The 17,324-nt window shown below is 36.4% G+C and overlaps 1 protein-coding gene across 2 annotated transcripts in view; it reads right to left on the bottom strand.

Moving 5' to 3' along the window:
• ROCK2 (Rho associated coiled-coil containing protein kinase 2) overlaps positions 1-17,324 on the bottom strand; it is a 148,182-nt gene that overhangs the window by 64,563 nt on the left and 66,295 nt on the right. For both annotated transcript variants that reach the window (XM_058551784.1, XM_058551783.1), the window contains exon 3: positions 16,862-16,962. In XM_058551784.1, coding sequence (XP_058407767.1) covers positions 16,862-16,962 — 101 coding nt within the window. The remainder of the gene's footprint in view (positions 1-16,861; positions 16,963-17,324) is intronic.

Here is a 17,324-nt window from a genome sequence, read left to right as displayed (position 1 = left end):
CAATTCTTATCTTCTTCATTAGCCTGTAAATTCCATAGGGGCAAGGACAGTGTCTATTTGACCATCATTTTAATCCTAGAATATAATATAACAAACCCTCTACAGAGCCAATAAATATTTAATGAATGACTATCTTAGTTAACATTTACTGGATAATTAATAATAAACAATAACTGCTAACATTTATACTTAGATATCTAACAGAATGTCCAAAACTGAACTCCAAATCTTCATCCCTGAATTTATTCCTCCCACAGTCTTCCCCATTTTAGTAAATGGCATCTTCATCCTTCCAGTTACTCTGGATAAAAACTTTTGGCTCTTCTTTTTCTCTCATACAGCTCATCAAATTCATCAGCAAAACACATCCATCCTACCTTCAAATAGTTTCAGAATCCAACCATTTCTAATTACCTCCACTGATAGCTACCAGTGTTACCACAGATAGATACCACCCTGGTCTAACATTGTTTATTTCAATTACCTGCAATAGCCTCAACTAGTTTCCCTGTTGTCACTCTCACGCACCCACAGACTGGTGATCCTTCTAAAACATAACCCACTTCCTGTCACTCCTTGCTTAAAAACCCCTAATAGCTTCCCATCTCATCTCCAGGTGTGTTGTTCCCTCTGCCGGGAATCACCTCTTACAGCAGGACCCAACCCCTCACTTCCTTCAAATCCCTGCTCAGATGTTACCTTCCCAGTGAGACCTACTCTGATCAAGCTACTTAAACTCTCAATTCATCGTCCCCCTCTGCTGCCCACACAGTCCCTATTCCATTCTCTCTTCCTTGGAGCAATGCAGTGCAACGCTTTTTTTTTTTTTTACTCTCAGCACTAGAATTTAAGCCCAATGAAGGCAAGGATTTTTGTTTTTGTTCACTGCTTAGTCCCCAGTGCCTAGTATAATGCCTGGCACATAACACCCTTTCAATAAATATTTGTTGAAGGAATGAATTTACTGAGTGCTTACTATGTACCAGGCACAGTGTGTTTTGATACATGTGTTATCTTGTTTAATTTTCATAACAATCCTAATGAGGCATTATTTCCCCATGTTACAAATGAGAAATTTGAGGCACAGAGAAATTAAGTAACTTGCCTGAGATTTACACAGATGGTGAGTAGAATCAAGATTTAAAGGTAGTCTGCACCCAGAATCCACGTTATTAACCACTTATCTGCGCTATTTCTATATACGTATACCCACAATTAGGATGCTTTTCCCAGAATAGGGCCAGATTACATCTGTTGACCCAGTCTTCCATTCAGCTAGTGCTCCTTTTCAATGAGAAGTATGCCAGGTTTTGTACAACAAATTATCGGGTCACCCTACTGAGGGCTGGAGTAAAGAATATAAGAGGGAACCAAGTTCCTGATGATAGTCTACAGAGACCTAAATGATCTAATCTATGCAGACCTTTCCAATTTAAATATTGTCATTTTCTTCCCCCTTGTTCATACTTCAGGCCCACTTACCTTCTTTCATTCCTCTAATATACCTTTCCTCAGAATCTTTACAGGTACCGGGAAGGTACTAGAAAATCCATCATGTACTTCCTGACTTCAGTTCTCCCCCATAGAGACTTGTTCCTTCTCCACTCAGCTGAAAGACAAACTCCTCGGGGGAGTGATCACCCTATCCAAAGTAGGAACTCTTTGTTCTCCACTTTAGAACTCCATTTGTTTTCTTCATAATAGATACCATAACTCGTAATTTTTTTATGTTTTTTCCTTGTATTTACTGTCTGTCTCCCATATTAGTATGTAAACTCAACAAAGGTAGGGATTATCCATGCCGGTTTTATTTCTCCACTATACCCTCAGTACCAAGTACAGTGCCAGCATTGGCAATTAAAATAGACACTCGTTAAATAATTTATGATTTAAGATCTTCAAAAAAAATTTTTTTATTTGATAACTGGCCAAACTATGAATTTCCAGTTTTAAGAAAAATTCAACAGGTAATATTTCTAGTTATTTTTCATCAAGTACTGTCCACATTTAGAATCAATACTTATATTGATAAAAATAAGGTAAACCAAAGAAATGCTCACATCCTCTTGAGAAGATATGGAAGAACCATCATACTTTATAGATCAGAAATGTATAAAACACAATAAAATTTTAGAAAATCATACAATGCTGTACCTCTTTAGTAGAATTCTTCCCCTCTAACAAAACCCAGGTAAGAAATTTTATTTTTTGAATGGACTTGAACAAATCACTAATAGAAAAGACAGACAAGTCTTAGCATGAAACAATAAATACAAACATGTATCACTCAAAATCATGCACTTCTGGCTATGACAGAATAAATGGTACCAGACAGCTTCCCACTGTAAATAATCATCAAATAGCAAAATATATGAAGCAACTGTTTTCAGTCTTTGTAAAATAGGCAGCAAAAGACTATATTCCCTGAGAAAAGAGAAATTCACCAACTCAGCCTCATAATTGCCCAAACACTCCGCTTGAAGGCAATATCCCAATCAGCATACAAGTGATCATCTAAGCTAAGCACAACAGTCCTGCTGAGTTGAGGAGGCAGAGATCAGAGTTCAAGACAGATCAGACAGCTGGATTATGCTGAAGAGGAAACAGGAAAGTAAGGAGCTATGTAGAGGGAGATCCCTAGAAGTCCCATGTGAGTCCTTGGCTAAGAGCTGGACTATTCAAAGAGAAAGTATCCAACATTTACCAGAGAGCAACTGCTATGGGGTTGATAACAGAACTGAGACACTAGAGGTTAAACAGCACTGGAAGGACATTCAATTTCCAGCCAAACAAGAGCGGAGAAACTCTGTTAATTTCCTGGGCATCCAGGTAAGATCTCAGGAGAAAGAACTATGCTCTAAAGCAAGACCTACTCTAGTACTACTAACAAAGCCTAATAATACCAACCCCTAAAAGATAAAAAAGGGAGCCGAGTTTGGAGGTTTAGTCCTGCCAGTTAAAATGACTTGGGAAACAATTTTATCTTTTCACACATCCACACTTACAAAGTATAAAACTAAGCCTCAACAAGTTAAGGGGGATCAGCAAGTAACTGGGCAGGCTTATTAGAATGAAAATCAACACTCGTCAAAGAAAAATAACAAAATCCAGAGTCTCTATCACATAACCACAAGGACCAGTATATAATTTAAAAATTATTCAATATGCAAAAAGAAAAATGTGACTCATCATCAAGAAAAAAGCAGTCAATAGAAAACAATCCCAAAAGATGTTGGATTTAGCTAACAAATGCTTTAAAATATCTCTTATAAATATATTCAAAGAACCAAAGGAAAATAAGTTAAAGAAAAAGAGAAAAGAACAATCTCAATGAGTAAACGGAAGGAAATACCAATAGAGAAATGGAAACTACAAAAAAGAACCAACTGGAAATTCTATAACTGAAAAATAACTAAACTATAAAATTCATTGGAAGGGCTTAACAGAGAATGGACATAGAAGGTGAGTCAGCGAACTTGAACAAAAATAAAACTGAAGAATAAAGAGAAAAATGAATAAATGAAAATGAACAGAAACTCAAGGGCCTGCAAAACAATTTTAAACAGTCTAAAATATGTGTAAATATAAATGGACTAAACAGTCTAATTCATAGGTAGAAACTATCAGAATTCCTTAAAAAGCAAAAATCTATCCTCATATATTTTAAACGTAAGACCAAATAGGTTGAAAATAAAAGGATGGAAAAAGATAATACCAGGCAAACAGCAAGGAGAAGAAAGTTGACAGAGCAATATTAATAACAGACAAAGTTGGGCCGACCTGGGGGCACAGCGGCTAAGTGTGTGCACTCCGCTGCGGTGGCCTGGGGTTCGCAGGTTCGGATCCCAGGTGCACACCGATACACCGCTTGTCAAGCCATGCTGTGGCGGCATCCCATAATAAGTAGAGGAAGACGGACAGAGATGTTAGCCCAGGGCCAATCTTCCTTGGCAAAAGAGGAGGATTGGCATTGGATGTTAGCACAGGGCTGATCTTCCTCACAAAAAAAATAAAATAAAATAACAAAGTAGACTTCAAAGCAAAAAGAGGGTAATTCAGATAAAAAGAGTATAATTCATCAGGAAGGCATAAAATTCTAAATATTTATGCATCTAATAAATGAGCTTGAAAATTCATGAGGCAAAAACTGACAAAACTAAAGAAAGAAACAGACAAATGATAACCTTACCTGGAAATTTTAATTTCCTCTCTCAGTACTTGATATAACAAGTAAAAAACAACATCAGCACGAATATAAAAATACAGCTCAGAACGAAAAGTGCCTAATCAAATTACAACCACAAAGGTTATTATGTCAACAGGTGAAATCACTTCTCACTTAAAGTATTTTGAAATTTGAAGTATTTTGATATACTGTAACTTTACATGAAAAGAATCCTATATGCAATGGCCAAATAAGTTATCATAAAGGTCACAGATTATATCCATCTTCTATATTAAATTACTAAACTGGAATAACAATTCCTTTGATATGTATAGTGTTATGACATTTATAGAATGCTGAGCATAAATGCATGGGAAAGCAATATGAAAACACGGGTGGGGGGCAGGGGATTAGGGGATAAGGGATCCAAGCTTTAAAACTAGAAATCCCTTCTACAGCAGACACACCAAATTTTTAATTGATTTATGTTAAATTAGCAAATTATTTCAAAGCAGATGCTTCTTCCAGCAATGCTGTTAAATGTTGTAAAAAAACAAAAAAAGTTACGTGTTGTTAAAAAGAGGTTGCTAAGGTACTCCCTGCTCTATATTTATGCCACTCTTCAAACCTTCACTTACTCTAAGAGCAAATCAGATTTTGAATGTTTCCTAACTTCATTAGAAAAAGCAATCCCTATAACATTAAGAGTCAATCAATTAATTTAGACTGTAATAGTATTTATGCCTGACTCAGACCATGACAAGAGTTTTAAGAATTCTGCTATAAAGCACAGCTATGAACTGAAACTAAAAGATAGTTTTCAGCTGGTAGAAAATAGTTCAATATTTATTATATGTTTAATCTTTTATATATGAATTAACTAAACAAATAAACAAAATAAACCTAGAAGGAAAAAGCCATTCATTCAAATAAACAAAAAGTTACACAACATAGGCATAAGACAATTTTTTGAACATGAGAAAAATGCTTATTGACTTGACTTTCGGTGATTCTTTATGAAAAATTGTTTCCCTCTCTGTGCTTCCATAGCACTTACAATAATCTAATACCATAATTAGCTGTGTACATGTCTGCTTCATAAGCTCCTTTAGGTAGAGAATGCAAATTTTTTTTGTGGGGCTGCCTAGTGGCTGGCACAATGTTGAACTGTCCAATTCAACATATTCAACAAAATCATATCTCTACATACATAAGATCTATAAAACCTTTAATAAATAAAGACTATTTTGGCTAGATGCTCCAGTTAACGAGGCCTGAATTTCATTTAAACTATCGTGATAGGACTCTTAACCGGCTCATAACACAAGAGTCAGGAACCACCAGCTTGTAGTCTTCGACTTGAACTACAAAACAAACATAAAGAGGCAATAGTTGTATTTATGCCAAAGGTCTACTTCATACCTTTAAAATTCATAAGCACTAGCATTACAAAGTACTACAATAAAGTGCTGTTACTTTAGGAAAACTGGTTTCCATTGATCTTCCTTCTGAGGATGTCTCTTTCTGAATGATTCTATTAGAATCTTCCTTAGCATCTCTGCACATTCCTCTTTGTTCTCTAGCTCCTTCTCCTCTATTCAATATGGATGGATAAATAGGCAGACATAGTAGCTATTCATTACCACACTATACAGAGTACTGCTTAAAAGCATGGATTTGGATGTCAACAAACCTGGCCAAAAGTCCTAGCTATTTTCGAACTATGTGGCCAATTTACTTAACCTCTCTAAATTTCAGTGATTTCATCTATATAAGAACCTCACAGGGGCCGGCCCAGTGGCGCAGTGGTTAAGTGCATGTACTCTGCTTCGGCAGCCAGGGGTTCACAGGTTCAGATCGCAGGCGCGCACCAGACGCACCACTTGTCAAGCCATGCTGTGGCGGTGTCCCATATAAAGCAGAAGAAGATGGGCACGGATGTTAGCCCAGGGCCAATTTTCCTCAGCAAAAAGAGGAGGATTGGTATCAAATGTTAGCTCAGGGCTAGGCTTCCTCACAAAAAAAAAAAAAAAAAAAGAATCTCACAGAATTGTTGCAAAGATAAATGAGACAATGAATATGAATACTTAGCACATAGAATACACTCAATGAAAACGTTAGCTTACTCCACCACAGACAAATGGAACTAAGTTCATTCAATTACGAAACGTTATGTGTGTTTCCCCTATGTCACTAGTCTATGAATGCCTGAAGGACAAAAACACTGCTCCTATTCCAATGTTTCCATTAGAAAAAAGATTGTCATACTCCTCATTTCTAATTTTAAAAGTGGATGAGTGCAAAAACACCAGCTAAATTGACTATATATATAGGAAAAAAAAAGAGCAAAAAAAAAGTAAGGGTCAAAAAGAGTTAAACAGTGGCTTTATCTCAGCTGATGGAATACTGGGTGATTTTTATTTTCTTATATTTGTTTATTTGTATTTTCTACAGCTAATATGTACTTCTTTAAAAACTTTTTTTTTAAGTAGATGAAACATTCCTAAGTGTAGCTACAGACATGCTCGGAAAATCCTAAAATGGACTATACATCTCCTAGAACACTTGTGGACAAAAACTTTTGAAAATCATTCTAACCAAAATGCCCCATTTAAGGCTTTCAAATTTATTTTTAATATCAAAAATTACAATAGGGGCCGGCCCGGTGGCGCAAGCGGTTGGGTGCGCGCGCTCCGCTGCGGCGGCCCGGGGTTCGCTGGTTCGGATCCCGGGCGCGCACCGACGCACTGCTTGGTAAGCCGTGCTGTGGCGGCGTCCCATGTAGGGTGGAGGAGGATGGGCGCAGATGTTGGTCCGGGGCCGTCTTCCTCAGCAAAAAAAGAGGAGGATTGGTGGATGTTAGCTCAGGGCTGATCTCCTCACAAAAAAAAAAAAAAAAAAAAAAATTACAATAGATTATTTTTATAAGAAGATCCAATTTATCTATCTGACAGACCTGGAGCAGTTATTGTGTGCTGCTAAAGTTTCCACTAAAGATGAAGGAAAAGAGTGTCCTTGCACTATCTGTATGGTCTGGTTGTAGCAGCTAAGATTGAATGGGAAATATAGGAATTACAAAAACATGGAGGGAGGGAGATAATTTTTGCAATTCAGAAATAACCTTGTTGCCAGTGAAGAGCCTGCTTTATTCCAAAAAAGGAATAAAAAATTTGAGTTTACATAAGTGTTAGAAAATCATTTCTCCTACACTCTTTGCTTCTGGCTGATTCCATTTTAAAAGCTTAGTTTAAAACCAATTAAATTAAAAGCAAGCTAGTGGGAGGGAAGCAAAAAAAAAAAAATCAAGATCCTCATCTCACATCTGCCTTGAGTCCTGTCACTAAAAGCCTGTATCCCTTCAGCACACCGGATCCCCAGGAGGCATCTGGGCCCGGGGATCAGGAAGGATCACTTCCTTTTGACTGATTTCCAATTTGAAGCCAATTGACTTCAACGAAAACTTTCTCAGTTTCAGGTTCTATGCTGTATAGGATATAAAAAGACAAGAAAAATCCAATCTTTTTTGGCTACACACACACACATCACTTGCAGTGGCTGGGGTTGAACTGACAAATGGCTACACAGTATCTGCTGCTCTACAGATATGCCTCTTAAACTACACACTTGACAAACGAAGATAATCTTCCCAGATATGGGCAAACTATTTTCAGACAAGCAACTACAAACCCCTGAAGGGAATCCCAAAAGTGCTCAAAAGACACAGCTCCTGCCCTAAAAAAATTTACAATATTTAAGATTTAAAGAAGTATACATAAAAACCACAGCACAAGGCATAACAGTAAATTAAATAAAATAATTATAATTAAATAAGCAAATGAGAGATCACATTCAGATAAAGGGTAGGAAGGAGAGTAAAACGAATCAGGAAAGTTTTCTTTTCAAAGGATCACTGAAGGGGCTGGTGCCGTGGCGTAGTGGTTCAAGTTCGGCGTGCTCTGCTTCGGCAGCCCAGGTTCACAGGTTCGATTCCTGGGCGCAGACCTACACTACTCATCTGCGATGCTGTTGCAGCAACTCACATATAAAATAGAGTTAGACTGGCACAGATGTTAGCTCAAGGCTAAGCTTCCTCAAGCAAAAAAAGGAGGAACGCTGGTGGCGGATGCTGGCTAAGGGCGAATCTTCCTCAGCAAAAATAAAATAACATAAAATGAGCACTGAGAGACAGAGAGTGAAACAACATGATTAAAGAAACAGAAAGGCTGGAGCCAGCCTGGTGGCGCAGTGGTTAAGTTCTTGTGCTCCACTTTGGCAGCCTGGGTTTCACAGGTTCAGATCCCAGGCACGGACCTACACACTGCTTATCAAGCCATGCTGTGGCAGCATCCCACATATAAAGTAGAGGAAGTTGGGCATGGATGTTAGCCCAGGGCCAATCTTCCTCAGCAAAAAGAGGAGGATTGGCAACGGCTGTTAGCTCAGGCCTAATCCCCCTCACCAAAAAAAAAAAAAAAAGAAAAGAAACAGAAAGGTAAACAAAGGGCACGCTCTGAAATCAGCAGCCTGCCCACAATGAATAGCATAATGGAAAATAAGGGTTAAAAAGAAAAATTTGGTGACATTTTACAAGAAGGCCTAGAAGGCCAGGATGAAGACTTCATACTTCATTTAGTAGGCAAGGGAGCCATAAAATGCAAAGGAGAGATACAATAATATATCTTAGAAGGATCAATTTGGCAGCAGTTTCTATTATGCAGATCAGATCTATACTTTCCATTCTTTATATATCTCAATATAGAGAGATGGGGAACCTTCAAAAAAATGAATAAAATAAAACATGTATGTTACTGGGAATGGGAGTAGGAGTGGTACATGAAAATACAAGGAGATAAAGTATGAGGAAAACAGTCTGCCAAATAGTACTGTGGATCCAGCTGAGCTTGGATAGCATGAATTTGCAAAAGATTTAATAAGCATGGTCTCAATATTTTCTCCATCAGCATTTCCAAATCCAAAATCAATAGTACAACAGTGAAAAATTTGTTAGCAGAAGTGGAAAACAAAGCAGAGCACTACAGTCAGGTAGATGCTCATACCTGACTGGGAATAAAAGGCTATCTTGGATAAAGGTGACGGCAGTGAATACCAAAAAAGGGAGGAGAGACTGGAGAAATATTATGAGCAGGACTTACTGAAAAATGAAATATAAGAAATGAGGAAAAGAGAAATCAGTAATGACTCCTAATTTTTTTGGCTTGAGCAACTGGGTTGATACTAGAGCCATTTATTAAGATGGGGAAGATAAGAGAAGGAACAGATTTACAGAGGAAGAGCCAAGTTAGAGAGGGAATCAAGCATTCTTATTTCATGTTTTAGACGTCTTGACATATCTTAATGGAGATGTCAAATAAGCCATCATGAAGATGAGTTTGGAGGGCAAAGAAAGTTCTGAGAAGTAGCTATAAATTTGAGCCTTGACATCATATAGACTGTATTTCAAGTCACAGGAATGCATGAGCTAGGAGAGAATGTAGATCAAAGAAACAAGAATCTAGCCTTTGAGAACTACAATATTTAGAAGTCAGGTGGAGAATGAACCACAAAGGAAACTGAGAAGGAAAACCAAAAATGTAGGGAAAAGTGGTATTTCAAGAAAGGAGAACAAAGAAATACTGGTGAGAACTTAAGTAAGACGAGAGTGAAACACCATGCAGCCAATAAAATTACACATGAAGTCTATATTTACTGGCACAGAAAAATGGTTATGACCATACAGCAAAGAGAATGGACTCTGTAGTTCTCTGCCTAGGTTCAAATCTCAGTTCAACCACTTAATAGCTATGTGAACTTTGACAGGTTATTTATCCTATCTACCTGAATTTCCCTATCTGTAAAAGGGGCAGAACAGTAATAAAGTCTATCTAGAAGAACTGTTGTAAAGTTTGGTTACCATATACAAATTGCTTAGAAGCCTGTCTGGCATGTTGTAAATGCTATAAAAGTATGTGTTGCTATTTACTGTTGCATAAAAAAACACAAGTTACAAAACTATGTACTTTACAAAATATGATCCCTTAATATACACATATAAGACACACAAATATTACACATATCTTTAGAAAAAGAAAAATTGGAAAGCTATACATCAAAGTAATAAAAAGTAGTTATCTCTCAGTAGTAGGAGTGCAGGGGATTTTAAAAAGTATAATATTGGCTTATTTTCTTTTTATCCTACATGAACATATTCCTCATATAAATGAAAGAATTTTTCATTTCAAGGGAGAACAATTAGCATTGAGGCAATTTTTATAACTCAAGAGAGAAAGGTTTCAACTTTCCTAGAATGAAAATAATTAGGATAAAATATAAATATCTACTAAAAATAACTTAACACTAGTTTTGTAACAGTCCCCAAATGTTTCTAATTATCAAGCACTAAAAGCATACCATAGGCTAGTCAAAGTTTGAAAATGAAAATAGAAGACACGATAAACGGAGATTTTCACATTTTACTCTACCTAATTCTAAGCAATTTAGACCTTTGAGAGTGAGAATATATTCACATATTAATTTGTGCAGTTTTAAATAAAACAACCACCAGGAAAAAATGTAATGTCACTTAACATTTTTCTTAAGAGGAACAAGTAGAGTAGGCAATATCACAAAACCAACTAAAGATAAGCTCCCCAAACTCCAAAATAATAAGATATAACTTCAAAAATAAAAATGCTAAAAATATCTCCACTGTTAACCATGAAAACTTGTTTTTATACATCTCCTCCAAATAAAGAATCATAAATAATTCCTAACATATATGCATTTATTTAAGAACGTTAATTTGTAACTCTCTTGTTAGAACCTAGACAACAATTTTTTTTGGAAACTATAATAGTGGCCAACAAAAAAAAACCTCCAGGAATGCAGATACCTTGTCTGAGTAGTTTACCTATATAAGACATTGCCAGTGCTTATGATGGTACCTGAGATTCAATAAACATCTGCTAATCAATTAACCAAAGGAATATTTAAAGAACATACATGTATGTTCTATTACAGAGATAAAGACTATTTACCTTCGGAAGACATTTGCAAGGCTAGAATTTGTAACTTTCTTCTTCTTCAAAAAAAGAAGACTATGTCCAAAATAAGTTAATAAACATAAACAAAGAAGTAAGCATGCATACCATGGTCAAAAAGTGATTTCATAGAAAAGTTCATCCCAACATACACACATACTGTCATAGGATGAACTGTGTCACTCCCCCAACCCCAACACACACACACACACACACACACACACACACACACAAACACACACACACACATTCATATTTTTAAGCCCTAACCTCTAGTACCTCAGAATGTGACTGTATTTAGAGTCAGGGCCTTTAAAGAGGTGATTAAGTTAAAATTGAGGCTGTTAGGGTGGGTCCTAATCTAATCTGACTGGTGTCCTTATAAGAAGAGGCAATTAGGACACACACACACCAGGGATGTGTGCACAGAGGAAAGACCATGCGAGGACACAGTGAGAGGCAGCCATCTGCAAGCCAAGGAGAGAAGCCTCAGGAGAAACCAAACCTGCTGACACCTTGATCGTGAACTTCTAGCCTCCAGAACTGTGAGAAAACAAATTTCTGTTGTTTAAGCCACAAAGTCTATGGTATTTCGTTATGTGAACTAACTAACTAGTGAACTAACACACATAAATACATATAAAATTTAGAACAATACTTCTGACTATTTAAAATTAAAATTCATTTAAATCCATAGAAACTGACAATACTGACAAAAGCTAATATTTACTTAATACCTACAATGTGCCAGGTCCATGCTACGTATCTTATTAACCTAATTTAGTCCTCACAAAAAATCTTATAAAATAAATTCTATTATTAGTGCCACTCCAAGATAAGGAAATTAAAGCTTTGATGACAGGAAATCTATATACTGTAGAATGGGAACAAAAGTAGTTGACTTGGACTCTACTCCATAGTACCAGACTTTATGCAAAAATGTCTGTTAAAAGTTGAACATTATTACTTTAATTATAAAAACCTGTTTCTTTAAGCCAATTAGTGAAATTAGTTCTTTAGTCTTTACAAAAAGCTTAACTGCTTTTCCAGGAGACTCCAATTCTAGCCTACAATTTATTACGTATTCATTAAGTCAGGTGCTATTCTAGATGTTTTCCATTAGCTCATTTAACACTCATAACAACCTATGAATAATGAACTATTATTATTTTTATTTTACAAATGAGGACACTGAGTCACAAAGAGGTTAGGTGGTTGTCAGAGGTCATAAGGCTGATATTAAACTGAGAAGTCTTGCTCCAGAATACATGCTCTTAATCAATATACTATATTGAATCATATTATTTTCCATAAAAATGAGATGTGAAAAAAGGTCCAAAAACAGTAGATTCCAAAAAACAATAGTGATATTAGATAAAATCATCCATGTCACAGACCTTTCATAATATTAAAACAAATTAAATGTACACCTCCTCTGTAGATAGGAAAAAAGACAATAAGCTAAACAAATTTTGCCCTCCTAGAATTACAGAACTTTTCAATCTGTAAGAAACACCTTTTTCAGATGAGGAAATCTACACCCAAATAAATCAAATGACTTGGCACTTTCCTGACTCATTATATTTTCATATGCTATTCCCTCTGTGTTTTGACTCCCACTCCAATCCCACTTTTTAATGTGGTTAACTCCTTTACATCTTAACTCAAAGGTCACTTTCTCACAGCAAGGCCTTTCCTAACTCTACCCAAACTGAAATAGGTACATCGCTCCATAATACTGTCTCATAGCATCCAGACCTTTTCCTTCATAGTATTTACCATAATCTGAAAATACTTTACTTGTTTACAGTAATATTCTTCATCTCCTCCACAAAACTACCACTTTCAGAGACTATATTATTGTATCTTTAGAGGCTAGCACAGCTCCTGGAAAACAAGAGATCCTGATTAAATATTTCACTGATGGATGGATAAATGAACCATTTTATGTCTGACAATTAACTGCTTACATTTACTGAGAACTTACTGTATTCCATGAACTGTTCCAAATGCTTTATATATATTGTGACATTTAATTCTTAGAGTAACTCTATGAGGTATAAATGCTATTGTTATCTTCATTTAACAGATAAACTGAGGCACAAAGAAATAACTGTCTCAAGTCACAGCTAGTCAAGGAGAGAGTCAAAATTCAACTTTAAGTAATATGACTCTAGCTCTTAAATACTATGGTATAGCTGCCATCACATACCAAAGTTATTTTTACAGTGAGAATTTTCCTTGCAGAAATTGACTGGTGGGCCCTCCGTGGAAATGTATTTTTAACTTGACCAGAAAAAGCATTTCACAAGGAAAGACAAATTGGCATCTACTATTATAAAACTTTCTTCAGATGACTACAAAAACATAATCATAAAGATGTGCTAAATGTACAACATTCCCTACATATGTGCCAAACTAATTTATCTACCACAAATCAATCAACTTTAAAAGGCTATGGGGGCCAGCTGGGTGGCATAGTGATTAAGGTCTCGAACTCCACTTCAGTGGCGGTGGGGGGTTCACGGGTGTGGATCCCAGGGGCAGATCTACACACCACTTATTACGTCATGCTGTGGCAGGCGTCTCACATACAACAGAGGAAGATAGGCACAGATGTTAGCTCAGGGCCAATCTTACTCACCAAAAAAATAAATAAATAAATAAAAGAGGAGCTGAAATTTGGAAGACATCGGTATAGGAGAAAAATATTACCTTATTTTGAAAAAAAAAGGCTATGGAAAAAGCACTTGGACTTTTCCTTTTCAATCTCATCCTTCTTCAGAGAGTCCCTGCCTAAGGTAACAGAACTAAGAACTAAAGCCAAAATAAACATGCTACAAGCTCTAGGGTCAGGCCATCAGATTGATGGAATGTTAAAATATTTTTCATTTTTAAAAACATGACTTTGAGGGCTGGCCCCGTGGCATAGTGGTTAAAGTTCGGCACGCTCCACTTTGGTGGCCCAGGTTCACAGGTTCGGATCCTGTGCATGGACCTACACTACTCATCAGCCATGCTGCAGTGGCAACCCACATACAAAATAGAGGAAGATTGGCACAGATGTTAGCTCGGGGCTAATCTTCCTCAAGCAGGAAATAAAAAAGAGGAAGACTGGCACAGATGTTAGCTCAGGGCAAATCTTCCTCAGCAAAAAAAAAAAACAAAAAACATATGACTTTGCTTCTGTGTGGTTTGTGGCGAAAATGAAATTTGAGATGGAAAATTAACAACAAAAATAAAAGCCTTCTGTTTCTATACATTTTCCTTTGTTTTCTTTAACATATTAAATTTCAATGATTAACCTAACACAGAACAATGACTACCCTGACACAAAAACATGACAAGTCAAGGTCTATCATATTTCCTTCCAAAAATACAACTTCAAATTCCAATCTCTCTTCCATAATTACACCTAATCATAAGTATGAAGAAACAATGTATCTGTTTCAAATACATGTAGTATGAATCTATATATCAAATAGGCAATAATAATAATGGTTAACACTTAGGGAGCATTTTAACCAGGATTATTTATCTTGTTGATTCACTTAATCCCCCACAATGACCCCCATGACATAGGTATTATTTACTGTCTGTATTCAAAAGGTTGGAACTCAGAGACATTTCGAAACCTGCCTGTAGTCACAATGATCTTTGAGTTAGACCGTGGGAGAGATAGGATTTAAGTACTTTATATTTTCCCCATCTTATAGGAACTTTCATAACTCAACTATACTGTGATCTAATCTCCCACCCTCCCCACTAGACCATTCTAGTAGCTGAAGGTTTCACTCCTTTCACTGACTAAAAACAAAAAAATAAAAAACAAAAACAAAACCTCACTATTTTCCAAGGCAGCCCATTCCTCAAATCTACTCCAAATTAACTTCTCAATTCCTTCAACTATACCTCAGATGGTATCGTTTCAAGTCTCTGAGCATTCCATCCCTTGAGTACCCTCTATCAATGTGTCTTTTAAAACAGGGTAACAGGGTATGTAGACTGAATATAATATTCCAGGCGTGGCCCAATCATCTCAAAATAGAGAAAGTGTATCTCTATCATCTTAGAAATTATATTAAAGCAGTCCAAACTTTCTTTACTATTTTGGGCAGCCACATCACCAATGATTCTTGCCTGGTTTACATTCAAGGAAAATTCTTTTTCTTCTTTTTTTTTTCAAATTGTTCTTTAGTTCATAATTACTATTAAGCAATCTAGTCCTTGAGTTCTTCACTTTCAAGTACAGGTCATTATTCTCGTTAAATTTCACTTCTTCCATCTAGCCAATGACCTACCCAATTGATGATTTCTGGATTTTGGCTCATAACGTAAACTCATCCTCATACTTCAGTTTTAACTCATTTGCAAAATTATTCAACAAGCCACCATTGCCTCCATACAAGTCACTAATAATATGTTTAATAGAAGAAGAGAGAATCCTAAAACCTCACCCTGGGGATCTCTGTCAAAGGTACCATTCATGCCTTCATCAGCCTCCTTAGAATATAGTTATTAAGTTAGTTATAAATATGCCTACCCACATGCTTATTTGTTGATACTTCTCCAGATCATCTTCAAATATGTCAGACTTTTTCAAATACCTTATAGATATATATTATATCTATTGCACTACTCTGATCTACAAGTTCAATAAACATTTCAAAGAAAGAAGGAATGAAAGAAGAAAAAGACAAAAGTTAGTCTGTCATGACTTATGCCTAGAGAAACCTATGCTGGCCCATAGTGATCACTGCTTTTCTTGGTGCTCCATCAAGAAGAGTAAAACACTGTTGATTGAAAAACAAAATTTGACTCCATAATTGAACCGTAAGGACAAAAACAGGAATTTCACACTCAGGTGATGAAAACAGGATTATTATTATTATAGTTCCTCATTTAATAATATAAATGAAATATTTTTGCAAACATTTATAATATTTCCAGTTGGTACTACTTTGGCCTGCAAAGATAAATTTGCAGTTATTTACTTTCAGTTATTTACTTTCAGTTTTTAAAACGTCATTGTTGGGTTTCTCACATATCTAAATAAATCTCAGTTAATTAAGCAGAGATGCTTGGGCCGGCCCCATGGCGTAGCAGTTAAGTGCACGCGCTCCCCTGCTGGCGGCCCGGGTTTGGATCCCAGGCTCGCACTGGCGCACCGCTTGTCAGGCCATGCTGTGGCAGCATCCCATATAAAGTGGAGGAAGACGGGCACGCATGTTAGCCCAGGGCCAGTCTTCCTCAGCAAAAAGAGGAGGATTAGCACGGATGTCAGCTCAGGGCTGATCTTCCTCACAAAAAAAAAATTAAGCAGAGATGCCACTAATTTGAACATACTAAATAAAAATACAGTAGTTCTGGTGGAATACTAACTGCTAGGCAGATCATGTGTGAAGCCAAGTTGGCCTTATTCTACATCTCAGAGTTTCAGAGCTGGAAGAGACCTAGTGTTTATAGCACAATTGCCTCCTTTATAGATGAAGACACTGAGGCTCTCAGAGATGGAACGACTTGACCAAGCTCATAAAGCTAATACTAGCATGGCTGAGCACTGAAATTAGATCTACTCAGGGGCTACTGATAATGTTTCACAAAACCATGTCGTCAAAAAATAATAATAATAAAAAGAACAAAACAAACACTTTCTTACCAACTGGACTTCACCAAAAGCACCTCTTCCAATAACTTTTACAACATCATAGTCTTCTGCTTTCATCTGTAGACCTCTGATTTTTTTCACAATTTTCTCATCTACAATAAAAAGATCACCATATTTGTAATATCCATCATCATATTTATAAACAATACTTAAAAATAATCACCATATTTGTAAACAAATTTTTATTTCAAGAAACTTGCCTCAGTTTTCAGCTAAATCTATCAGTTTTTAAAGGCTGCTGTTTAAAAATCTAAGATACACCACTAACTTTACATCAAAGAACTAAAACTCTGTGGTTTATTAACACATATAAACAAACACTACTGACTTCCAAAAACTAGCAGTTAAGCTACTCTGCTGCTTGGCAAGTCAGATGACAGCTGAAACAGTGATGACCCCAGCAATCCTGGAATGCATTCTGAATCATAGCAGAAAACTGGTATGAAATTACTTG

The sequence above is a fragment of the Diceros bicornis genome, chromosome 12 (genome assembly GCF_020826845.1).
Source record: "Diceros bicornis minor isolate mBicDic1 chromosome 12, mDicBic1.mat.cur, whole genome shotgun sequence".
Classification (NCBI taxonomy): Eukaryota; Metazoa; Chordata; class Mammalia; order Perissodactyla; family Rhinocerotidae; genus Diceros; species Diceros bicornis.
Note: the sequence above shows the minus strand (reverse complement) of the source record. Positions and strands in the feature narration are given on the sequence as shown.